The sequence below is a fragment of the Sylvia atricapilla genome, chromosome 6 (genome assembly GCF_009819655.1).
Source record: "Sylvia atricapilla isolate bSylAtr1 chromosome 6, bSylAtr1.pri, whole genome shotgun sequence".
NCBI classification, from domain to species: Eukaryota; Metazoa; Chordata; class Aves; order Passeriformes; family Sylviidae; genus Sylvia; species Sylvia atricapilla.
The window spans coordinates 35390774-35416928 of NC_089145.1; the positions used below are offsets into that span (position 1 = coordinate 35390774).

The window sequence follows — 26155 nt, forward strand, 5'->3', positions numbered from 1 at the left end:
GTCTGCAAGAGGCAGCAAAACCCTTCCGTGCGCTCTCCTGAAGGAAACTGTGGATAATTAAAGCTGAAAGGAGATCGATGGCATTGACATTTTGGGAAGTGGTTCCTGGAGAGAGATGATTGCACCTTTCCATGAACTTGGACACCTTCCTTCAAACAATTCCAATCCCTGCCAGAATCTGCACACCTGGATTGAGTAGTTTTCCTAAAATAATGCACCAGTCAGGCTGGAAAAGAGCAGGGGTGACCCAGGGAATGCAGGTGAAGGAAGCTGTGAGAGGAAAATCTCCCTGCTGGACAGTCATAAACACAGAGATCCAGGAAAAGCAACAAATCCTGCAGGAATACAGGAAGGAATGAAACCAGCAGGGCTTGGAGAATTGACTTTGGGGGATTGATTTTGGATTTTCCCTGTTCCCATCAGATGAAGGCGGAGGAGCCCCCTCAGTGCCTGGCTGGCTCCACGCTCCCCATCTTGCTTTTTCAGATTTTCCAATCAATTCCTCGTTTCCCGAGGAAAAACCCCTCCACAAGAGCAACAGGGAGAGGGGGTAGATGGATTCCAAAATGATTTGGAATTTTGGTCTTCCCCAGCCCTTAATTAAAGCCTGGAAGCTCCTGCAGGCGGGAGCAGATTGATTGCAGCTTGCTGATGTTCCAGTGCAGGTGGGGTTCATTAAGGTAATTAATTATTGTTTAGGTTCAGGCACTGGAAGCCTTGGTGGAAACAGTAATTAAAGGAGAAAAGGAGCTGGAATGAGGGAATTTGGGAAAAGTGGGGATTGGAGCAGCATGAGACAGAGGAAGGTTTTTGTCCATGGCTTGGGGTGGGATGGAATTTGAGGTCCCTCCAACCCAAACCATTCCACGGTCCTATGGATTATAGGGAATAAATCCTACAAAGAGCAACAGTGTGGGGTGTCTCTGATATAGGAAGGACGTGGAGATGTTGAAGCAAGTCCAGAGGAATGGATGGAGATGCTCCAAGAGCTCTGGAGCCAGGCTGGGAGAGCTGGGAATTTCAGTGTCTTTATCTGAGTGACCTTTTGTTGTCTGTGCTTCATTCCATGACTGAAGCATCTCCATGATTTTTTTGGGGATGCTTTCCTACTTTTGTGGCTGCTAGTGACCCACGCTACTTAAAGGTGGAGAGGGACTTGGGACAGGGAAGGTGTGGATGTGTTGGAGGAGGACACAGAGCTGCTCCAGAGCTGAAACCTCTGCAGCCAGGCTGGGAGAGCTGGGAATATTCACCTGGAGAGGAGAAGGCTCCAGGGAGAGCTCAGAGTCCCTTGCAGGGCCTAAAGGGGCTCCAGGAGAGCTGGAGAGGGACTGGGGACAAGGGATGGAGGGACAGGACACAGGGAATGGCTTTAGATGGAAAAGGGGAGATGTAGGTGGGATATTGGGCAGGAATTCCTGGCTGGAGTGAACAGGACAAGGGGGAATGGCTTTAAGCTGAAAAAGGGTGGATTAAACAAGAGATTGGGAAGGAATTCCTGGCTGGGCTGGAATTCCCAGAGAAGCTGCGGCTGCCTGACACCTGGAATTCTCCAAGACCAGGTTGTGTGAGGCTTGGAGTAACCTGGAATTGTGCTGATTTTCTTGGAAAAGGGAATTTCACGGCTGGAATCGTCGCTCGGCACAGAAGGGACACAACAAGAAGGAGCAGAGAAAATAAAAGACACATCTCAGGCCTGGAATTAATTAAGACGGAATAAAACCAGGAGTTTTGGGAATTCCATGTGCCCTGTGTCACCTGGTTTTTTCCTGTGTCCTAGGAAATTCCTGATCCGAGCTGACAGGAATAAATTATGGTGGGATTTTGGGAAGTTTCTTCAGGGAAACATTTCCAAAATGTTTTTTTCCAAAACATTTCCAAAATCCGCTCCCAGCTCTGATCCTGCAGCCTGGGCCAGGATTCATCCAATCCACAATTAATCAATTATTGATTAATCCATTAAAAGCGCAGCCTCAGGCATGAATCCCAGAAGGATTTGGGGTGGAAGGGACCTTAAAACCCATCCCATTCCACCCCCTTTGATACTTTCCACTATCCCAGGATGCTCCAAACCCCATCCAGCCTGGCCTGGGACACTCCCAGGGCTGGAGCAGCCGCAGCTCCTCAGGGAATCTGGGCCAGAGCCTCACTAAAAATAACAGAAAATCAAAATTTTAAAATCAAATTTAAGCTCATTTTCCTCCCATCCTCCAGCTCCACGGCTCCAATTCCTAAAACAATTCCCAGGAAATTCCTTTTTTCCTGGTCCAAAGGGATAAATCCAGAGGTTTTAAGATAATTATTCCAGGAGAAAAAACAATTTCCAATTGAAATACAACATTCCAGGTTTTCCATCCAATTCCTGCTCAGCTCCTCCAGGGTTTTTCCAATCAATCCCATTTTTTGGAGGGCATTGGGGAGGTCAGACAGCTCTGTCTCAGGATTTACTAATGTTTGTTTGGCTGAAGCCAGCAAGGATTTCGTATTAATTAATTAAATTTATATTACTTTAAAATGTAATATTAGTTGTAATATCAATTCTAGAGAATCTAAAAATTATATTGATAATTTGATTGTGATTACATAAATATTGCTTTAATATTTATTGTTCAATAGAAGACTAATTCTATAGAATTTATAAATCATAATAACATTGTATCAATGAAATTAATACTACTTAAATATTAATATGAAATAAAATATTAATTCTATGAAAACTATAAATTGTATCCTTGATTAAATCAATATTCATTTAAAATGCATTATTAGCTATAATATCAATTCTATAGAACCTATAAATAATATTATTGATAAAATATTATTTTAATCTTTATTGTTAAATATAATATTGATTCTATAGAACCTGTAAAATATATTATTTATTAAATTAGTATTATATTAATATTCATTATTAAATATAATATTAATTCTGTAGCAGCTATAAACATAGCACCTATATAATGTTAATTTGTTTAAATTAATATTACTTTAAGATGCATTATTGAATATTAAATCAATTCTACAGAACCCATGAACTACAGCAATAACTTCATATTGATTAAATTAACACTATTTTATTCATTAAATCTTTATTATTAAACATAAAATTAAGCCTATAGAGGCTATGAACTCCACCAATAACTTCACATTGACTAAATTAACATTATTTCAATATTCCTTATTAAATACACCATTAATCCTACAGACACCATACATTCCATCAGTAATTCAACAATAATTAATTAAATAATTAATGTTGGGTTATTAGGGGTCGTCATTAACTCCTGACCTTGGCAGCTCTTGGATGGGGCCGGGTGAGAAAACAGAAACTGTGTCAGCTCCAGATTAACGGGAAAAGCTCCACGGGCTAAAAATACCTAACTCAGCTCTGCTTTCCCCACGCAGAAATCCAGAATGGGGTTTTAATCCCTTTTTTTGGGATTGGGGGGAGGAGGAAGTCAGAACCTCAGTTCTAGGCTTGGATTTGATCCTCAGTTTAAATTCTAATTTCTTTTTGGAGTTTTCAGGAATGGAACTGCATATTTCCCTTCTGCTCAGAGATCCTGACGTCCCAGAGATACACATCGAAAATGTCCCAAAACATTAAAAATCCCTTTAAAATCCCTTTTAAAAAACTCTTTTAAAAATCCTTTTAAAAAATCTTCTTTTAAAACCCTTTAAAAAATCCTTTTTAAAAACCCTTTAAAAACCCTTTTAAAAATCCCTTTTAAATCTCCTTTTAAAAATCTCCTTTAAAAACGGTTTTAAAAACCCTTTTAAAAATGCTTTTTAAAAACCCTTTTAAAATACCCTTTAAAAACCGTTTTAAAAAACCCAGCCCCACGAGTTTGCACTTAAACCCAGCTCTAAGAGCAAATAATCCAACCCAAGGAGGCAGAACCAGGCTGGAGACGGCGCCAGGCACCACGGGGAGGGGACAGAGAGGTGACAGATGAGCCTGGAGGGTCACCCAGAGCCTGTGAAAAGCTGGAGCTCCAAGTGGGACATTCCCCACTTGGGAATTATTCCAGAAACATCTTGTTTTATGGGATTTATTTTTTGGGGGGGATTTATGGCCTCAGGTAATTCCAGTTCTCCTGCCACAAAACCGCCAGGTGACAATGAAGAGGCGACACACGTGGGGACCTAGGAGCTTGGATGGAGAAGTTCTACCAAACATCTGCTTCTCCTGAAGAATTCCCTGCGTTTCCTGAAGAATTCCCTGTGTTTCCAGAGGTCCGAAACCCCGAGTGATGAGCTGAGGAACATCAGGTGAACTTCCCAGCAGTTCCAGCCAGAGAAGCTGTGGCTGCTCCATCCCTGGAAGTGTCTGAGGCCAGGTTGGAGCACTCTGGGATGGTGGAAGATGGGGATGGGATGGGAAGGTAGGGATGGGATGGGCTCCATGGGATTTAAGGTCCCTTCCCACCCAAAGCATTCCAGGATTTGAACCTTTTCCCGTTCCCACCTCTGGAAATGTGCCTGGACCAGGATGGACAGGCCCAGGAATTGGACTGGATGATCCTTGGACATCTCTCCTCACTCAGGATATTCCATGATTCCATGTATTTCACATAGCAAATCCCTCAACCCTCACCTGAGCCCGCCCTTCCTCTACAGCTGCTTCTCCTGAACCAGGGAAAAACCATTCCACAGTTTATTTTTGGCGATTCTGGGAATGCTGCAGAAGGAAAGAACCATCCTTGGCCTCTATGCCTTCAGCACTTCCCAGTGAGAAGGTTCCCAAATTATCAGGGGGGTCCTTGTGGATCTCAGGGAGAAGTCAGGATCTGCTCCCAGGGAACAGGGACAGGAGGAGAGGAAAAGGAGGGGAAGTTTAGATAGGATTTTAGGGAAAATTCCTTCCTGGAAAGATTTGTCCAGCCCTGGCCCAGCTGCTCAGGGAAGGGGTGGAGTCCCCCCATTCCTGGAGAGATTTAAATCTACGTGGATGTGACACTTGGGGACATGGTGGTCTCATCCGTGCTGGGCATGGTTGGACTTGATCTTCAAGGATTGAAGAATTCCTGCCTAAAGGATTCCTGACAATCCTAAGGAAGAGGAGAATCCTACAGAGATCTCTGTAGGGAGAATCCTCTGCAGAGATCCCTCAAGGCACTGCCCAAAAATCTCTCGGTCTTCCATGGCTTCTAGGCCAAATCCCTGGAAAATATTCCCAATGGAGCTGGAGAAGCCTCAAACTGCTGCAGGACCTCCTCCAGCTCCTCATACTGCACTGCCCTGCGGAGCCAATTCCAGGAGGGACAATATGGAAACGGCTGGACCTGCCCAAAATGCTCCAGTGGCAAAAACCTTTCATCCTAAAGGAATTTCTGATGGGATGGGTTGGATATAAATCCTCCCCTGCAGGTTCAAAGACAGGGAGTGGATTTTTCCTGTGAGCAGGAAAATCCCACAGAATCCATTTGGGACTGGAATTGTCTCTCCTCCTGTTCCCACCACCACGTGCCTCATGAAAATGGATAAATCCACACTCCAGGAAGTTTGGGATTGAAGGGACCTCAAAAATCATCTCAATCCCACCCCTTTTCCATGTGCAGGGACAATTCCCACTGTTGCTCCAAGCCCCAGTGTCCAATCGGCCTTGGGCACTTCCAGGGATCCAAGGGCAGCCACACCTGCTCTGGGAATTCTATCCCAGCCAGGAATTCCTTCCCAAGATCCAACCTAAATTTCCTCTCTGTCCATGTGAAGTCATTCCCTGTGTCCTGTCCCTCCATCCCTTGTCCCTAGTCCCTCTCCAGCTCTCCTGGAGCCCTTTTAGGCTTCAAAGGCATCCCTAAACCCTTCTCTTTTCCAAGTGAACATTCCCAGCTCTCCCAGCCCATCTCCATTTTCAAATCCAGAAGTTTATTCCATTTTTCCATGATATCCAGGTGTTAGGAATCACTGCACCAACCCAGGGTCAAAGCTGACTTCATCAACATTCCCAGGATTATTTGCTCACTCACACCAGGTCACCTCCAAGGGCACAAATCTTTGGAATCAGGATTTATTATCACTCCACCAAATTAAATCCACAACAGAAAGTAAGAACCTCTATCATGAACTCCTTTTGCCCCTGGAATAAATCAAGCTGGGCTCCATTCCCAGCTGCTTTAGCCAAGAAAATTTGGGATTTCAGACAAAACAACCCCACACACTCAGAGCATTCCCTCACCCACCTGCAGCTAAAATCTCCAACCACAGTTTGAATTCCCAAAATTCCTAATCATCTTCCCAAGGACTTTGTTCTCCAACAATCCAAATTTTTTCAAACTCCCAAGCCTCTCTTCCCTCTGCCAAGAAGGAACAATTTGGCTGCCAGGAAAGTCCCAGCTCCATTAAAAAAATTGGGAATTCAGCACCAAATGGGCCACTCTGGAATGGGCCAGGGGACTCAGCTCCAGCAAAATTCTGGGAATTCAGCAGCAAATGGGCCACTCTGGAATTTGGGCCACGGAACTCAGAGCTCCAGCAAAATTTTTTCGGAATTCAGCACCAAATGGGCCATTGGAATTTGGTCCAGGGAACTCAAAGCTCCAGCAGAAAATTTTGGGAATGCAGCACCTCAAGGGCCACCCTGTTATTTTGGCCAAGGAACCTGGAGCTTCAGCAAAATTTTGGGATTGCAGCACCAAATGGGCCACCTTGGAATTTGGGCCAGGGAACTCAGAGCTCCAGCAAAATTTTTTGGGAATTCAGCATCAAATGGGCCACTGTGGAATTTGGGCCAAATTACTCCGAATGACCCCAGAGCATTTCCAAGTTGCCATCGGTGGGAACAGTATATGGATCACCCAGGCCGCAGGGAAATCTGGGAATGCAGCCGGCACTTCAGGAGCAATTAAACTTTCAGTGGTTAATGAAGCTTTTCTGCAACATCAGCAGCCCTGGTGCAGCTGGTGGCAGTCGGGAGAGGGAAAAGTGGCTCTTAGTGGGGTCTCCAGGGGAAAATTCCATTAAAATTCCAGATCAGAGTCATTCCATGCCAGAATTAGAGGGATGGGAAGAGGTTGGGCGGTTGCTTGGGGTCGAACCTCATTTACTCAGCTTCCTTTCTTGGAGCATCTCGGAGCTTGGAGTGGGTTTTGTGGGCGGAAATTTGGAATTTAATAAGGTGGGGGATTTGTAGGGAGAGGTTCTGTTTGCACCTCCTGGTTTTCCTGCTTGGATGCTCCATCAAAAAGGCTGGATGGACAAATCTGTGCAAGAAAATATATTTTATTAAGAAAGATCTTGGGAGACAGCATGGCTTGGAGTGAAGGAAAAATCCCAAATTTGATGAGAAAAATGAAATTAAATATTCCCAGGAAACAGAAATACTGGAGTATTCATGGACTTAGGACAGGCTGGATGAGGCTTGGAGCAACCTGGGGTAGTGGAAGGTGTCCCTGCCCATTGAAGAGGGGAAGAATTTCCATGTCAATTCCAACCTAAATAATTCCACGATTAAACTCCGCTTGGACATCAATCCCAATTCACGGGCATCAATCCAAATTTTCTGGACAGAGGACCTGGATACTTATATTAAAATAATATAGATAACAATCAATTCCAGCAAAGCTACAAAGCCAACCCACCATGATTTGGGGTAACCAGAGCTTCCTACCCTCCAGCAATCCCATAAAACAGCACAGCTCCAACAGAAATTCCAGGAAGCTTTTCCAGCTTTGCCAGCAGCACAGAGCAGTGAAATCCTGGTGGAGTCAGCAACGCCCACGGGGGGGCTGATCCCAGCACAAAAAGTGCTGAGAGGGATGGGAAAAAAACCCAAAAACATTTTGGCTCATTCCAACATCAGCTGCTGAATATTCCCATTTTTTTTTCAGTCAGGAAGAGCCCTCTGGGTCTGGATCTGCCGCTTTGGAGGGGCTGAGGAGCACCTTTGGGGTGAGCAGTGAAAAACCTGGATTGTGGGCTTGTCTGTGGGAAAAATATCTGAGGACTGGGATTGGGATGAGGCCAAAGGGAATGGCCTAGTCCTGGGAAAGGAGAATTCCAAGCACAAACTGATTGGGTGGAGAATGGATGGAAAACAGCCCTGTAAAAAAAGGATTTGGGGATGTTGGGAGAGACCTGACGTCAAGGGAAGGGATTTGGCCTCTGATGTGTCTTCCTGAATTCCCACCTGGAGTTCTGCATCCACCTCTGGGCCCTCAGCATAACAAAGATGTGGAGCTGTGGGAATGGATCCAGACGAAGCCAAAAAGCTGATGGAGCCAGGCTGGGAGAGCTGGGAATGTTCCCCTGGAGAGGAGAAGCTCCAAGGAGAGCTCAGAGCCCCTGCCAGGGCCTAAAGGGGCTCCAAGAGAGCTGGAGAGGGACTGGGGACAAGGGATGGAGGGACAGGACACAGGGAATGGCTTTAGCTGGAAAAGGAGAGATTTGGGTGGGATCTTGGGAAGGAATTCCTGGCTGGGATGGAATTCCCAGAGCAGCTGTGGCTGCCCCTGGATCCCTGGCAGTGCCCAAGGCCAGGTCGGACACTGGGGCTTGGAGCAGCCTGGGACAGTGGGAGGTGTCTCTGCCCATGGGAATGAGATGAAATTTATCCCTTCCCACCAACCCATTCCATGATTCCATGCTCAATTCCCTCCTCCTGCTCCATGGCAGGATTCATTTTCCCAGCCCTTCCTTCCCCAGAATCATTAGGATACAAATGAGTTTTCCACATGAGGAAGAACTCCCAGACCACAGTGGGAACAGGGATTTTGGGACGCTGCAGCTCCACTCACTCTAAGCTTCCCCAGTCCTTCTCCTACCACAGAAATGGGGAAAAAATCCTTCTCCAGGAAGCTCCTCCTGGTTTTCCCACCCGGACAAGCCAAGGCCAGGAGAGATCGAAGCCATCCCAAAAAGGATCCTCTCCCATCCAATCCCAATGTTGCTCCATGATCCCAAATCCCCCTGGAGTCCAGGCAGCCTCCCATGAGCACATCCCACAGGGAGAGCAGCATTCCAAAGGGAGAAAACCTCCAGGAGCATTCCTGACTGCCAGCACATGGGATTTTTTGGGAAGAGACTGCTCAGAGCTCCTTCACATTCCAAAATAAACCCTTCAAATTCCAGAATAAAACCTTCACATTTCAGAACAAAATATAATGGAAGAAGTGACCAAAACATGGAGAAAACTTCCTTTGGAGAAGGATCTTCTTCTCATGGACACTTCAGAGCCAGGAATTTATGGAATAATAAATTCCCCATGGATGGCTGACCCATCTCACAGGGACCTCAGCATTCCAAAGGGAACAAAACTCCAGGAGCATCACCATGGAAAAAAATGGGATCTTCCTGATTGCCACCACCTGGGAGTTTTTTTGGGAAGAGACTGCCCAGAGCTCCTTCAAATTCCAAAATAAACCCTTCACATTCCAAAATAAAACCAACTAATTCCAGAATAAAACATCATAGAAAAAGCGACCAAAACATGGAGGAAACTTCCATTTTTTAGGATCTTCTCCTAATGGACACCTCAGAGCCAGGAATTTATGGAATGATCAATTCCCCATGGATGGCTGAGCTGGCTCAACCATCCATGGCTTCCACTGATCCATCCATCCCTGCTCCTGTCAGATTCTGCTTCCCTTCTCCATAAATTTCAACAGGAGAAACCTCAGGAGAGAAACCCTGGCTTCCAGCATTTTCCCTATGCATCAGCAGCAAGGGAAGCAGCTGGGCATGGAAAAACAGATTCAAGAGCAGATTCCTTGTTTTTCAAAATAGTGGGATTTTAAGGTGCTTTATTGCCTGTGAAATATCATCCCTACGAATCACAAGTTTGGGATTAAATTCTTCAGGATTTGCAGCCAGCCTCGAACACTTGGATGATCCTGAGTGGAAACCATTCCATGATTCCTGTTTTTCCATGGTGGGAAATGTCCTGAGGATATCGGAATGGCTGGAGAAGGGATTTGGGGGAGCAGAATCCAAGAGAACAGGGATGAATCCAGGGGAACAGGGATGAATCCAACACCTTTGAAAGCATCTCCGGCTACTGCAGAGTTCAAGACCTGCTGCCGCAGCTGCAATTTGCAATTTAAATCCCAGAAAAATCCATATGGAAGAGGGAAGCAATAAACAGAGAGGGGAATCTCTCCTGGAGAGCTTGGGTTGAATTTTGAAGTCTGTGGAAACCCAGGAAGGAAAATTGTGGGGGTTTTGTTTCCCAAATCCTTTTTGCATCTCCATTTCTTCCTGTTTTCCTGCTTGGGATGCTTTTTTAAGGCTGGATGGACAAATCCATGCCAAACAGCTTCTATCAAATAAAAGCAGGTAATTTACAACAACCCCTTGGAAAAATCCAGGATTTCCATGCCATGCATCCATCAGCATTTTTATCCAATCTCTCCTAGCATAAATTTAATTCCACTTTCCAGAGGTTTCAATAACAACATTCCAGTTTCCGGGAATACTTTTTCCTGCTGTCATAATTCCTTAGAAAAATCAGGGTGGGGAGGGGCTGGGATGGAATTCCCAGAGAAGCTGTGGCTGTTCTCAGATCCCTGGAATTGTCCAGGTCCAGATTGGATGAGGTTGGAGCACTCTGGGGATAGTGGGAGGTGTCCCTGCCCATGGAAAAGCGGTGGAAGTGGGTGGGATTTAAGATCCCTTCCATCCCTACAATTCCACGATCGGAGGGAGCTGGAATTCCTTCTCAAACTTTCACCTCTTCGTTGGAGCAGCTCCCAGCACTGCAGGAGGATTCCCATGAATCCGTGCCCTCACAATTCCACGCTGCTGGTAAATCTGGGAATAAAACAGGAGCATGGAAGAGCAATTCCACCTCCCAGCACATTTCAAACTCATCCCACACCTTTGGCACCAATCCCAAAGTGGGGCTGATCCCAGGGAAAGGGCCCTCAGCGGCTCCAGCCTTAATAATTCCCAAAAAACCCACAGCATTCCATCTGCTCCCAAATTCCAGCATTGGAGCAGAGCCAGGTTATTCCCAAATATTTACATCCCCAGCTCCATTGAAAGGGGAGGAATAATTTTATTTCCTTTTTTTTTTTTTTTTTTTTTTTTTTTTTTTCCCAGGCATGGAAATGCTTGGCTGCAAAGAAGCCACAGAAAAAGGGAATTGTTTCCCACTTTTTAAGGGTTATCCTGATCCATAATCCCTGCAGAAGATAGTTTGGAATACAACCACACACTCAAGGATCCCTCTTGATCCAACAGGAATTCCCAATTCCCAGCAACCCCCACAATCCATGGGGAAAAAAATTGCTGTTCATTGAGACAAGGGCACATTCCTAAGCAAAGGTAAGGATTTATGCTGGATTCAGCATTCCAGTCAGGATCTAAGATCCTCCAAACATTCCTGGGCTCATCCCCAAAATAACTGGGATTGGTTCTGCTGTTCGAGCCAAGCAATGCAAAGGAAAAAAATCTCCTTTGGAAAGAAAAACCCCAAAAAACAGGAATGCAGCAAGTCAAGGAGACACAGATCCATCACTTCAGCCATAAAAGTTGGGATTTGACTGGATTTTCCTCTTGCCACAAATCAGCCAGAGCCATTGGATAGAAAATAAATCATCCCAGGGAAAAGGGATTTTTCCTTCAGGAAAAATTTCCTTTCCTTGTTTATAAATCCTCTGCATGGAAGTTGTCATCCCAAGAAAAGCTCCCAACAGCTCCATTTGTATTCCAGCTTCTCTGGGAAAGCTTGGAGCAGATCAGTGCTGGAGGCAAGGCTGGGATGTGGCCAAATCTTCCCTCCCTGCATGGAAAAATCCAGGTTTTCATCCAGGATGGTGCTTCCAGCCCAAAGGAGATCATTCCCTAAAATTGAGATGAGTTGGGAAACGGCTCAGGGATGAGGAGAAGGACTGGAGGTGCCTCAGACTGGAATCCTCCATTCCTTGGGATGATCCCACAGCATGGGAAGAGGGAAAAGGGGAATTCTGCCCCTCTCAACATGGAGCTGCTGGAGTGATCCAGAGAAATACAAGGAGCTGCTCCAAGGGCCAGGCTGGGAGAGCTGGGAATGCTCACCTAGAGAGGAGAAAGCTCCAGGGAGAGCTCAGAGCCCCTGCCAGGGCCTGAAGAGGCTCCAGGAGAGCTGGAGAGGGACTGGGGACAAGGGATGGAGGGACAGGACACAGGGAATGGCTTCAAATTCGAAAAAGGGGGATTTGGGTGAGATATTGGGAAGAAATTCCTGGCTGGGCTGGAATTCCCAGAGCAGCTGTGGCTGCCCCTGGATCCCTGGCAGTGTCCAAGGCCAGGTTGGAGAGCACTTGGATCCACCTAGGACATATGGAAGTTGTCCCTGCTCAGTCCCTGGATGACCTTTCCAAGTCTTTCCCCAATCCCAACCATCCTGTGGCTTTATGGAATGAGATCCTGGAGCATCCTCACATTCCTCCAGCTGAAGGTGCTGAATCCCAGAAGCTCTGGGATTGCTCCTTGTGCCACACTTTTCCCATCCAGCCTCAAATCTTAATCCCAGAATCCCTGAGCTTGGAAAATCCCTCTAGGATCACCAAGTCTCAGCTGTGCCCCAATGCCCACCCTGTCCCCAGCCCAGAGCTTTGAGTGCCACCTCCAGGAATTCCTTGGACACCTCCAGGGATGGGCACTCCAAACCTCCCTGGCCACTTCCTGCATTTCCAGAAGAAATTTCTCTGTAAATTCCCACAAATCTCCCCCCTTCCTCTCCCAGATCCACATAGAAAGATTTAAACAATTGGAGTCCTGCACAAGGAGGACACTCAGCTCTTCCTGCTGCCGCTGGATGGCCCAGAAATAATTTAATTTAATCTCTTTTTGACCCAGTTCTGGGCAAACACTCATTTTTTTTTTTAGTTGTTGTTCTCTTGCCAAAATGAGAGGCAAAAAAAATTATTTAAGCCAAACTGAAGCAAAATGGTTTTGTTTTTACTGCTAGGTTTCAGATTTTTGTTGCAATAGCAACATTTTTTGGGTGGTTTTTGCTCAACCCAAAATATTTATCTTGCTGTGCTTTGCTTTAATCACTTCATTAAATATGCAAAACCCCAAATGAAAATATTGAGATGACAACAATGTTTTAATAAAGGAAAATCTTACACTTCTCCAAGTATTTCAACCCCTACCTTTCCTCGGGTGTGGTTTTATCCAAGAGCTGTTTCCACAAGGATGAATTATTCAGGATAAATTAAATAAAATAAAATAAAGGCAATGCTGAACTCAGCCCTCATGGCCAGATCCAAAGGAGGGGGGAAAAAAAAGTTGAATAAACCTTCTCCTGTTTATTTTGGTCTGACGCCCTTGGATATGGGAATTATGCATTTTTAATGGATAAACTCTATTATATAATATTTTTTTTACTATTTATAAAAAATAAATAAGGAGTTTCGGTGGGTAAAAAGGATTTTTTTTAAGCTGCTGGAGCAAGTCCAGAGGAGGCCACAGAGTTGGTCCAAGAGCTGGGAATGTTCACTTGGAGAAGGGAAAAATCCAGGGAGAGCTCAGAGTCCCTTGCAGGGCCTAAAGGGGCTCCAGGAGAGCTGGAGAGGGACTGGGGATAAGGGATGGAGGGACAGGACACAGGGAATGGCTTCAAATTGGGAAAGCGGAGACTTGGGTGGGATATTGGGAATTCCTGGCTGGGCTGGAATTCCCAGATTTGCTGTGGCTGCCCCTGGATCCCTGGCAGTGCCCAAGGCCAGGTTGGACATTGAGGCTGGAGCAGCCTGGGACAGTGGAGGTGCTGGAGCTGGAATGGGACATTGTGGATTTTCCTGCAGGGAGTTTGGTCACTGCTCCCAAATTTTGTTAAACTCCTCCAATGTTCCCAAAGGATCCCATCCCTGGAATGGCTCAGATCCTGCTGGTAAAAAGTTTCTTTGTGGAGTTAATTTGAGATCAATTCTTGCAAGTTTGTATTCAGATGGAATTTTGGGATCTTTTCTCAGGGAACAGGGACAGGAGGAGAGGGAACGGCCTCAGGCTGGGCCAGGGGAGGCTCAGGGTGGACAGCAGCAGGAATTTCCCCATGGAAAGGGTGCTGAGGCCTTGGCAGGGGCTGCTCAGGGAGGTTTGGAGCGCCCATCCCTTGTGATATTTCAAATCCACACGTATGTGGCATTGGCAGTGCTGGGAATGGTTGGACTTGATCTTTGAGGGCTTTTCCCACCTTCATCATTCCAAAACCCCTCGTGGAATTGAGATCCCCTCAGGGCTGATTTCTCTCCATAAAGATTCGGAGTTTCCAGCAGCTCCCTGAGAGCAGGAATTGCATTTTCCCTCATCAGAAAATTCCTTCTTTAATTAACTCCTCATTCTGAGCTTGTTATTCCACATCTAAAATGTTCCTAAAGCTTCCTGACAAACTGCACAACCCTGGGATTTTCATGGATCAGCTGGAATAAAGGATTTTTATGCCTGAACCTGGGCTTTCTGGATGCTCCAGAGGTGGCTGATCTTGGCCCTTCATATCCAGGGAAACTCAGAATTCCGGGAGCATTAGAACCATCAAATTGTGGGAAGGGAAGGGCAAGTTCCTCATTTCAGAGGTGGATGTGGTAGGAATATTTATGTTGGGATTGGAATGGGAGAAACAGACAATTCCAAGGATTAAAGACCTTTAGCAGAGAGTGAAAATTAAAGCTGTTTTCCTTTTTTTTTCCCCCCTTGGATCCAGATGTCTTTGGCCTCCAAAGCCCTTTAGGGTGGGTTTGTGCATCACCTGGCCCAGTGGGATCTCAGCTCCTGGCACAGATTCCAAGGATTTCTGGCCATGGAAATAATTAATAACAATCATCGTAATTAGCATGTCCTGAGGAATCTGCCATGGTTGGATTGAGTTTAAGAGGGCAAAAAAAAAAAAATCCTGACAAAAGGAGAGGGATTATTAATTACTGTAAAAAGCATTAAAGGATCATTTGGATTGGATTTCATGGAAAATTCAGGGGCTCGTTTTAATGGGAATTCCATTGCCCCTGAGCTGCCCAACTCCAGGGGAATTTCCAGGAGGTGCTTGGAAATAATTCCTGCTTTTATTCTGAGGAAAAATGCCGAGAAATTGGGAATTTAAGGAAAACACAGCAGGGTTTGTCAGCTTGGTGCCTTTTTATGGAGGAACGAAGTGGGAATCAAAGGATGGTGGTGCCAGAAATTTCCTTGGAATTCTCCTCAGATCATCAGATAAATCCTTTTAAACTCAAGCAGAGGGAGAGGTGGGAATTTGGGAAAGAGTCTGGGAATCTGATTTGGGTCCTGGGTAGTTGGTGCTGAGGATATTCCCAAATTATCTTATGGAAAAACGTCATTTTCTTGGAATTCCAGATTGGTTTGGATTGGAAGGGACATCAAGGCTCATCTCTGTCCTTCCACTCTCCTAGATTATTTCAATCCTGTCCAACGTTTCTCTTCGAGGGAAAAAGAAAATCTGTTTTGTTCCACATGCTGATGTTGGAATTTCACAGAATCCTGTGCCTGTGGAAAAAACCTTCCTGAATTTTCCCTCCTCTGGGCACTTCTGTGGGGCTTTGCACATGACTAGAAGAGTTTGGGGCTTTAGTCATGTCCAAAATATGTCCAAAATCAGGGCAGGTATAAGGAAAACATCTCAGGGACATCCACACCTAATCCTGCAGAAATTTCAGGGGCTCTAAAAGGATGAAAGATAAAAAAAAAAAATCACACTAAAACAAACTGGATTTTTGAGAGCTCTTCCCTGATCCCTGAGAGCTAGAACAAGTCTGGAAGATGTCAGGAAATAATTCCCTTTGGGATTTGCTTTTTGGGTTTCAATTTAGGATCAATCTGGAATTTCCTCTGCTTTCCTGGATCTCAGAGCAGGGTTTTGCTCCCCTCTGAGGGTTTTAGGGAGATTTTTGAGGAATTTTGCTCTGCAGGCTGGCTCAGATTTAAATTTGGGTCCCATCCTCAGCCAAATCCAGACCCCTCATCCCTGAGGGAAGCAGCTCCACCTTAACCAAAATGATGGAGAAACTCTTGGAGATCTGAATTTGAGGGTTTTTTTCGCTGGCCTTTTGGGGGACAATGATGCAGGACCTGCAAAAAGGGGAGGATGGGAATTGGGAAGGGAGAGGAAAAGGACAGAGCAGCTGGAAATGGGTGAGAATCTGGATTTGGAGCAGCTTAGGCAGAACGGGAATCTTTGACTCCAATTGCCACAGAAGAGGATTTTGGAACATTCCAAAATCCAAGAGCTTTGCTCTCTCCCCCCAGCCCTGCAGATCAATTAATCCCCAGGACAATTAACGAGGGCATTAAACAACCACTGCCAAGAATTCTGTTTTCCCTCCCACCAGCTCCTCCAGAGCTCCAGAGCTCTCCCAAAAATCCCAGCACAGCAGGAGGAGCTCCCAGTGCCATTTTCCAGGAATTGGCCTTCCTGGTTTTTGACTCACTCCCAGAAACCTGAGAGGGGCAGTTCCTTCTCTCCCAGCACATGGAATAACTGGAGATGTTTGGATAATCCTGAGGGGGAAGAACATTTTCTTGGAAGTTGGAAGGGATTTTAAATCCCATCATGGATGGGCAGGAACATCTCCCATTATCCCAGAGTGGCTCAAATCCCTGTCCAACCTGGCCTTGGGCACTTCCACAGTTTCTCTGGGAATTCCAGCCCAGCCAGGAATTTCTTCCCAGGATCCCACCCAAAGCTCCCCTTTTCCAATTTGAAGCCATTCCCTGTGTCCTGTCTCTCTAGGTCTTCTCCAGACATGGATTCTCCCACACATCTGATTTTTCCTAACCCAAATATCCAACTGCAGAGTGTGGATAAGGAAAACGTTCATTGGTTATACAGGATTCACCAGTTCATCCCATCCTTTCCCAGTTTATCCCATCCACCAATCCCCAAACACCTCAGGCAGAGCACATGGAACTTCCACTCTCCCCAAAAAAATTCCACCCAGGTGTGAAGAATTCCAGAGCCTTCCCAGCAAATGCAAAAAGGAAGGATCCCTTTTATTCCTTTAACGCCTGCCTTCATTCCTACCATTTCCCACAATCCCTAAAAAAAATTATTCAGGAGCTGCATTCCCTCAGCACACCCAGGAAGGGCTCTTAGGGGAGGTGGGAAAACCCAGAAAAAAATCCCATTGGATTTCTTCAGATGAGAGTTTGTTTCCAGGGTATTGACATTGCACTTAAAAAAAAAAAAAAAAAAAAAAAAAGAAACGGAATTTTGAGTGATTTTTTAATGGAGCACAGAGTAGCTGTGGGCAAAAACTGTTCATTTTCTTGGGATTGGGATCCCAGCAGGAAAATTCCGGGGGTTTTGGTGCCTGAGGTAAAGCTAAGCTTTGCTATAAGGCAAAAAAAAAATAGCTTAATTAAACTAATGAGCTCCAATTAGTGCTCACAGAGCTTAGAGCAACCTGGGATAGGGAAAAGCTTCTCTGGTTGTGGGAATGGGATGGGATTTAAGGTCCTTCCCAACCCAAACCATACCGAGGGGGAATTTTTTCCTTTATATTTTTATTTTTAAAGTATTTTTATTTTTTTTTTCCTTCGTAATTTTTTTTTATTCTTCATCTTGGCTGGGATCTGCTGGTGTGTGGAATTCTGCACTTGGAAAAGAGCTGGCACTGCCTGGGTGTTCCGACTGGAATCCATGGATACCAACCCGGGTAAATCCCATCCAATAAGTTTGGAAAACTCTTTTTAATTCCTTGTTTCAGTCCTGTTTTCTGCTGGCACAAACCTTCCATGGAATCATAGAATATCCTGAGTTGTAAAGAACCCACAACAGTCAAATCTCACTCCTGGAAATCCAAAAAATTCCAGCTCCAGCGGCACCCACAGCCAGGTGACATTAATTAACTGATAATCAATTAATTGGTGTCCCAATAAAATAAATTTATTTCTCATAGAGCCCAGCTGCAACCAGGCCAAGGAGCAAAGCCATCCTTGCTCATCCCAGCTCTCTTCCTGCCTATGCCACATGCAGAGCCTGGTGTAAAAAAAAAAAAAAAAAAAAAAAAAAAAAAAAAAAAACACCACAACAGGAATTCCTGGGAAATTCTTGGAATTTTCCTTTTCTTTTTATGGAAGATCCCCAGGATTTCTCCTGTTGGACTGGAGAGCAGCTCATTCCTCACCGTTCCGTCTCCTCCCACCAAACTTTTGTTCCAGCAAGGGAAAAAAAAGGACTAATTCCAAAGGCTGACATATTCCATGAATTCCTGATTTTTCTGAAGAACTGGAGAACAGCTCAGAATTGTGACAGTTTCAAAGTCAAACTCCTCAGTTTTGAAAGTTTTCCTCTGTTTTATAAGGTGCAGGAAAATAAAAACACCAAATTCCCAGAGCAGAATAATTCCCAGCACATACAGTTTTTCAAAAACTCTCTGATGGCCTGCAATAACTCCTGGAAATCACAATTTATGCCAATCCCACATCTTTTGCCTTTCAGTTCAACCTCAGCAATCCTAAATCAGCCTCATCCTAGAAATTCCAAATTCCTTAAAATCTCCTTTTTTCCCCAGATTGCCCAGAATTCTGTCAATCCACGTGGGATAACCCAGAGAAGCAGAACCCCCCGCTCCAGCCCCACAAAAGCTTCTCCAGGACCATCACTCAAATCCCACAGAAAAACCTGGAGCACAGCAAAGAAATTTCCTCCCTATCCTTTTTTTTTCCTTTTTTTTTTTTCTTTTTTTTTTCTTCTTTTCTTTTTTTTTGGGAATTCCATATCCAATATTTCATATTCCATGATTTTGGAATTTCACCAATTCCTCAGGTTGGATCATCCTTTTCCCAAAAGGTTGGATTGGATCATCTGAACCATCCCGATTCCCTGCAGCTCTCACTCCCAACCAGGCACATTCCAGCTCCCATCACGTCATAGTTGAAAGAAAATCCTTGGGAAAATCCTTCCCAAGGATCTTCAGGATCTCCCTGGTGCCAGGAATTCCGAGGGAGAGACCCCAAAAAAATCCCACTCTGTGTATCAATGGGAGCATTTTACAAATATTCCCAGAATTCTGGCAGCTTCAGGAATGTAACCATTCCCTATTCAGTGCTCAGCATCCTCTGGGGGAAAAACCTTTCCCTGATATCCAAAAAAAAAAAAAAAAAAAAAAAAAAAAAAAAAAAAAACAAAAAACCAAAAAACAAACAAAAAAAAAAAAAAACCTAGGAGCCTGTCAGGAATTTCAAGGCTTGGTCCTTCAATATTCCATGGAAGGAGGAATCTCATGGACAGCCTGGATCCCCCATCTTGGAAAAAAACCCCAAATTCCTCATCCCAGAAGGGCCCAGATTCTAAATCAGTCTGAGAAGAGCCAAGCAAGTGCCCTCCATTCCTGGCTATTTTTGGAGAGGAGATTATTTCTGGAAAAGGCAGGAAATAATTCCTCTGGATGCAGACAGGGCTCTGAATTGGAAAGAGGGGCTATAAAAAGATCAAGGAGCTGAGGGGATGGTATTTGACTCGGGATTCGAGGGAAGGGTGATGGAGCAGCAGCATCCCAAACATCCAGCGTGTTACCAGGCTCCCAAAATCCCATTTTTTTCCCCCAGAAAATTCCTTCCCAGCTCTAAAAACCATGGGAAATTAATCATTTCATTCCTGAGCCCACCCAGGTTGGGGAGAGTGGGATTATCCCATGACAAAGGGATTTTCCCACTGGAGGAAGGGGATTTAATGCAGGACACCCCATTCCCTACTCCTGCATATAATCCATATAATAATCCCATATAATCCATATATGGACTGACAGGGATCAATCATCCCGTCACTGGTGGAAATCCCAAAAATTTTTGAGGAATGTGGAAGACAGAACTGAACTTTAGTTCTTCCTGTTTCATCCCAAACATCCGACGTGTGACTAGGATCCCAAAATCTCTTTTCTCCCAAAAAATCAATTCCTTCCCAGTCCTAAAAAATATGGGAAATGAACAATTTCATTCCTGAGCCCATCCAGGTTGGGGAGAGTGGGATGATCCCATCCCAAATGGATTTTCCCACTGGAAATAGGGATTTAGTGCAGGAGACTCCATTACCTACAAGAATATGCCTATAAATAATCCAGATAATAATCCTATATAATCCACATATGGATTGACAGGGAGCAATTATCTCTTCACTGGTGGAATTCCCAAAAATTTTTGAGAAATGTGGAAGACAGAACTGAACTTTAATTCTTTTCCATTTCCTTCCTCTTCCTAAGACTGCTCAGAATTTAATGGGATTTTGCTCTTCTGAGCCCCAAGAATTTTAATTTTTCAGTGTTTTCAGACTTTTCCTTGCCAGATTCCCTTCAAATTTCCGTCCTGTGGAATTAAAGGCAGCATTTTGCAGCTCGTGGGAGGCAGCTCCCGGAATTCCAGGAGGATATTTGGGGCTCTCCACGCATCCCAGGATGCACCAAACCTCAGGGAAGTTTAGGTTTATGTTAAATCCCACGGATTTACCAATCTTAAATCAGATTGAAACCTCAACATGAACCCTAAATCCTCACCTAGGGCACAACCAACACCTGGACCCGCAGCGTTCCCCAGTCCTTCCTCCTGGAATTCTGGAATTCCAGAATTCCCAGTTCCTCACAACCCAAGCCATGGGAGCAGAGTCCATCCCAATCCTTTGGGTATCCATGGATTCTTCCCCGCTCCACACAGAGCTGACGTTCATTCCAGAAATCCCCAGGTGACAAAGGAAGAGGAGGAGGAGATCCTTCTCCAGGGCTCAGGGAAGAGTTAAAATTCCCAAGGATGCCACAAAACTCCTGGAGCAGGAGCTGGAGGAGGTGGTGGCGCATAATTCCCGCCTTGTTCCCAGGGAAGCTTCCCTGGCACAAAGTCGGGAATTGTGCAGGGTGAAAGAGCCCTGGACAATGCTGGAATTCACCCAGAGAGGCAGCAGGGCCATGGAAATACTCCCCATGCAAATACCCTCCATGGAAATATCCTCCATGGAAATATCCTCCACGGAAATAAAATCCATGGAAATATCCCCCATGGAAATACAATCCATGGAAATATCCTCCATGGAAGTAAGATTCATGGAAATATCCTCCATGGAAGAGCAATCCATGGAAATATCCTCTATCTGGGACCGCTGATCCAGAGTTTTCCCTGGCTGCTGATCCAGAGGTTTCGCAACATGGACCCAGCCCTTCTAATGACCCAACCCTGTCCTTCCGAGTGAAGTGATTGTCCCATCCCTCCTCTCATCCTTCCAATCTGCCCACTCCATCCATAAAAATGTTGGGAAAGGCCAGGTCAGAGGCCACTCCCAGCTGCAAAGGCAGCACTCCTTAATCTCTCCAGGATCTGAGCTCCAGGGAATCATCCTCAGCATCACAAAGAGGCAGGGGAAGACCTTTCCCAGAACTTTCCCAAATGTTTCCCAACACCTCCTGTTCCAACCTCCCCGTGGATCCAAGGAGCTCCCAATCCAGCTGGATCCCAGGAAAAATGGGAAGCTCCAAGCTTTGGGATGCCCAATTCCAACTCGGTTCTTTGGGAAACCGGCAGCAGTGATGAGGGTTGAGGCCATGGGATGACTTTTGGGGCTTGGATCAACCAGGATGATTTCCCTGGAATTTAACTCCTTAAATACCTTCAATTCCTGGCATTTGGAACCAGCAATGGGAAAACACCTGGAAGTATTGTTCCCAGTGGGAATATGCCTGGAAGTCTCATTGTTTCCAATGGAGAAACACCTGGAAGTCTCGTTGTTCCCAGTGGGAAAAATGCCTGGAAGTCTCATTGTTCCCAATGGGAAAACACTTGGAAGTCTTGTTACTCCAAATGGGAAAACACCTGGAATTCTCATTGTTCCCAGTGGGAAAAAGCTGGGAATTCTCGTTGTTCCCAATGGGAAAATGCCTGGAAGTCTCATTGTTTCAAATGGGAAAACACTTGGAAGTCTCATTGTTCCCAATGAGAAAATGCCTGGAAGCCTCGTTGTTCCCAAGGCTGTGGTTGCTCCTCCCAAAATTTCACACGCCCGGATTTGGTGCAGAGCCTCATGAAGGCTCTGATATCCCTGAGAAAGGCCAACACTCATTCCATTTGTGATTCCAGGAGGAATTCCAAGTCATCCTGAGGTTATCCACGGCTGCAGGATTTGGGTTACAGCAGGAAATGTCACCTCACACCCTCCCTGTCACCCCTGGTGTTCCCAGACATGGAAAACATCCTGGGGAGGATTCTGCTCCGCTTAATTCCAACCGAAATCACGGAAAATTTTCCTAAAATGTCAGTGAGAAGTGGATAAACCACTCATAAACCTGGAAAAAACCCAGCCCAGTGACACAGGATCTTCACCCCCTGTGGGATCTCCCATGGGAGCTGCAGGATCCCACCCAGTGGATCCCACAGCTGCTCCCAGATTCCTGTGACCACTTGGAATCCTGGCTCAGGAAGTGTTGGATCTGCCACTGATATTCTGAGAATATTCCTATCCAGCGCTGCCAGGATTGTCACCCCACCAGAGCCTCACTCCAGACAGGTCCCCCCCACCATTCCCAGGATTTTTTCCTTGGAAGCACTCAAGACTCTCCAGGCTCCCATCCCAGCAATTCTCTGGGCTCTTCCTCACTCCAGAGGGCACAAAACAGAATCCAAAGTCCCTGCTGAGCCCCTCAGCCAAGGAATAAACTCAAAAATCCCTTCTCCACTCTCCCAAAATTCCTATTTTTTCACTCAGCAGCCTCTGAGCTGTTCAAAGATCTCCGTGCCCACGTCGGCCTCGTCATCGAGACTTCTTTTCCCTCTGGGAATTGGGTGAAAGGAAAACCACCAAGTCCTGAGTCCCCACATTTTCTGCTTTATTAACAGTGCAAGTCATGCATTACTGAAAGGGCAGGAAACGTGCAGCCACACAGATCTTGGGTTGTTCCCGACCTTTGGCCAGGAAAACCGGTAGAGATGAGGAATTGTTGGAGTTTCCAGGAATTTCTACTCTCCTCCACCCTCCTGAGGAAGCAGAGCATGGCACAGGGCAGGGCTAGGCCTGCCCTGCTCCCAGTTCTCCCAGTTCCGTTCTGGTTTTCCAGTTTTCCACCCCAGTTTTCTCATTCCAGTGGAGCAGAGGGAAGTTAGGGAGGTGCTGCCCAGCCAGAGATCACGGCATATTCATCTGGAGTTCTGGAAGAACTGGGAATCAGCAAATGGGGGATTTATTCTGCATTCCAAGGTGGTGGAGCAGCTCTTTGGCCCCTCCAGAGCCACAGGAGCATCCAGGGCTGGAAAACAGCCCAGGAGAGCCATGCCAAGGCCAGGTAGGATGAGCCAGGGAGGAGAAGCTGGAGACTGAGGGATGGGTCTGAGCCACCTGCAGGGCTGGGAATATCAACAGGGAGCGGGGATGGATTCCAGGCTGCTCCTTTCCCCTTGCCACCTTCCTCATGGAGAGGCTCTGGAGCCGTGCCCGCTCCCGGAGGAGCACAGGAACAAGGAACAAGTGTTAACACGGCAAGACGCCTCCCCGGCAGCACCACGCTCCGGAGCAGAGCTGAGAGGCTCTGGAAATCTCCAGTAAAAGCCCACACCCCCCCCCCCCCCCCCCCCCAAAAAAAAAAAAACCCACAAAAAACAAACTTGTTAAAAATCCCACAAAGCGATTTTTTTTCCCAAAGCAACGAGATCCAAGCGGGTTCCCTCTCTCTCTCTCCCAAGCTGGGGCTCACTTTGGATAATCTCCGGGCTCCAATCCTCCTTTCCCAAAATGGCCCTGCTGCACCCAGCAGGCTCCTCGGGGGCTGCAGGCACACCCCGGGGATTGGAGATTTTATTTTTATTTTTATTTCAGTCCACATTTTCGAGCCGACCTTCAGCAGTCAATGGAGACACCCGGATTCCCGGGGCGCCGCTCTTGGAACACAAAACAGCCATACACGGCTTTGAGCTCCCAGCGCTCCCCCCAGCCTTAACCTAAATCAGGAGGAGAAAGCAGCAGCAGCACCAAAACTCCAAAACCATCGCCCGGAGCCGAGCCCGCATCTCCTCCCTCCAGCCCCCACCGCGCTTCTTCCCGAACAAGCCCTCTCCTATTCGCGGCAGCCGCTGCTATTCCCGAGCATCCAACAATATGTGCCTGTGTGCCGGGGGAGGCGCGGAGCCAGCGCCGAGCTCCGCACCAGCCCCCCGCCAGGAGCTGAGCCCTTCGGTCACGTCCCCATTTTGCAAAATTAAGGAGGGAAAAAATGAAAAAAAAAAAAAATAAAGGGGTGTGTGTGAGTGTCTAAGTGAGGCTCCGTTCCCGGTGGGAAGTGTGGGAAAGGCGGACGGGCTCGGAGGAGCGGATGCCACGCCGAGCGTTTACCGGGAGGTTCGGCAAAGCTCCTCGCTCAGCCCCGGGCGCCGGAGCTGCCGGCGGCACCGCACCGCCGCCGAGCCCCGCCGCGCCGCTTACATAACCCCCCGCGCCCGGCCCGGCGGAACGGGGAACGGGCAGCACCGAGAATAGGGCATCACCGGGAACAGGGCATCACTGGGAATAGGGCATCACCGGGAACAGGGCATCACCGGGAATAGGGCATCGCCGGGAACGGGGCACTGCCAGAACCGGGGCATTACAGGGAACGGGGCACCACCGGGAACGGGGCAGCGCCGCGGGGGAAGCGCCACAGCCGGGGCATCACCGGGAACGAGGCATTACAGGGAACGGGTCATGACAGGAACCGGGGCGTCACGGGGAACGGGGCATCAGCGGGGACGGGGCATCACCGGGGCATCAGCGGGGACGGGGCATCACCGGGGCATCGGCACAACCGGAGCATCACCAGGGACGGAGCACTGTCAGAACCGGGGCACCACCGGAACCAGGGCATCACTGGCACCCAAGGATTACCACGGCCCAGGCATCACCGGGACCGGTCACACCGCGGCCGGAGCACGGACAGAACCGGAGCATCACCGGCACCGAGGCATCACCGCGGCCGAGGCAGCGCCGGCACCGGGGCACAGGACAGCATCCCGGCTCCGCCGCTCCGCTCCGGGCACGGCCGAACTGGGGCCGCCTCGAGGGCGCGGGGGCGACGGGGAAGCAACAAGACCGCGGAGAAGGGGGAGCGGAGCGGGCGATGCCGCTGGTGATGTGCAAGTCACGGGCGGGGGGCAGCGGGGCCGGGGAGGAGCGGAGCCGCCCGCCCGCGGGGTCCGCGCGCCCCCGGCGGAGCCCCGGGAAGTTCGCGGCTCCTTCGCCCCCGCCCCTGGCTCCGCGGCCGCGGTTCGGCAGCGCCGCCGGTAACAAGCGCGGCGGCCGCGGGCGCGGAGGGAGCCCCACGGAGGAGGCGCCCAGCCGCTCCAGCGCGGACCGGGACCGGCTGCGAACACACCCCTCCCGACCCCCGAATGTCCCCCCCGCCCACCGGCCCGGTTTTCGCCGTGAAATGTCAGCGTCTCATGGCAACGGCGCTGCCTCCGCTCTGCCTCCGCCGGCTCCCGCGGCGCGCAGCGGGGCCACGCCGCTCGCCTCCACCCCCCCCTTCCCCCCCCAGCCCCCCCCCCCCGCCCTTCCGCCCCGGCGACAGTCGCGACAAGGTCACGCGGCGCCCCGGGACTCACCGTAGACCCCTTGGCCGGAGCTGCCCTCCAGCAGAACCGTCAGCAGCCCCAGCAGCCCGATGGCCACATCCATCTTCACGTGAGCATCCACATATCCAGCCCGGCGGGGCGGGGGGGGGCCGCGCAGCGCCCGCCGGAGCCCCGCGCTCCGCTGCGGCCGAGCCGCGCACGCCCGCGCAGGCAGGGCGGCGGGGGCAGGCGGCGGGCACCGCGCCGGTCCTCCTCCTCCTTCTCCTCCTTCTTCTTCCTCCGCCTCCTCCTCCTCCTCCTCCCGCTGCGCAGCGGGCGGCGCGGGGCGAGCCCCGCTCAGAGCGAGCCCCCGGCAGCCCCCGCAACCCGCTCCGGGCCGCGGCCCCCTCAGGGCTCCGGCCGCCGCCGCCGCCGCCTCCCGGGGCCGCCGAGCGCCGCGCGGGGCCGCCGCAGCCGCCTGCGCCCCGCGGCCATCAGAGGCCACCGCGGCGCCGCGGCCCCCGCATGGTGCGCGGGGCTGCGCGGAGCGGAGCCGAGCGAGGAGGGAAGGGGCGGGCGGGGGAAAGGCGGGCGAGGGGCCGGGGAAAGGCGGGCGAGGCTCCGGTTGTGGCGGCCCTATTCCTCTCAGCGCGGCTGCGGGGCCGGGCCCATGGCGGGGGCGGCGCGGGGGCTCCCGCGGCCGCTGGGTGCGGGTTCTCCGCCGCGG

The 26155-nt window shown here is 48.4% G+C and overlaps 1 protein-coding gene across 1 annotated transcript in view; it reads right to left on the bottom strand.

The window, feature by feature from the left end:
- MDGA2 (MAM domain containing glycosylphosphatidylinositol anchor 2) overlaps positions 1 to 25633 on the bottom strand; it is a 207185-nt gene extending 181552 nt beyond the window's left edge. The window contains exon 1 of the mRNA XM_066321469.1: positions 25480 to 25633. Coding sequence (XP_066177566.1) covers positions 25480 to 25552 — 73 coding nt within the window. The 5' untranslated portion in view covers positions 25553 to 25633. The remainder of the gene's footprint in view (positions 1 to 25479) is intronic.
- Between the last annotated feature and the right edge of the window lie 522 nt (positions 25634 to 26155).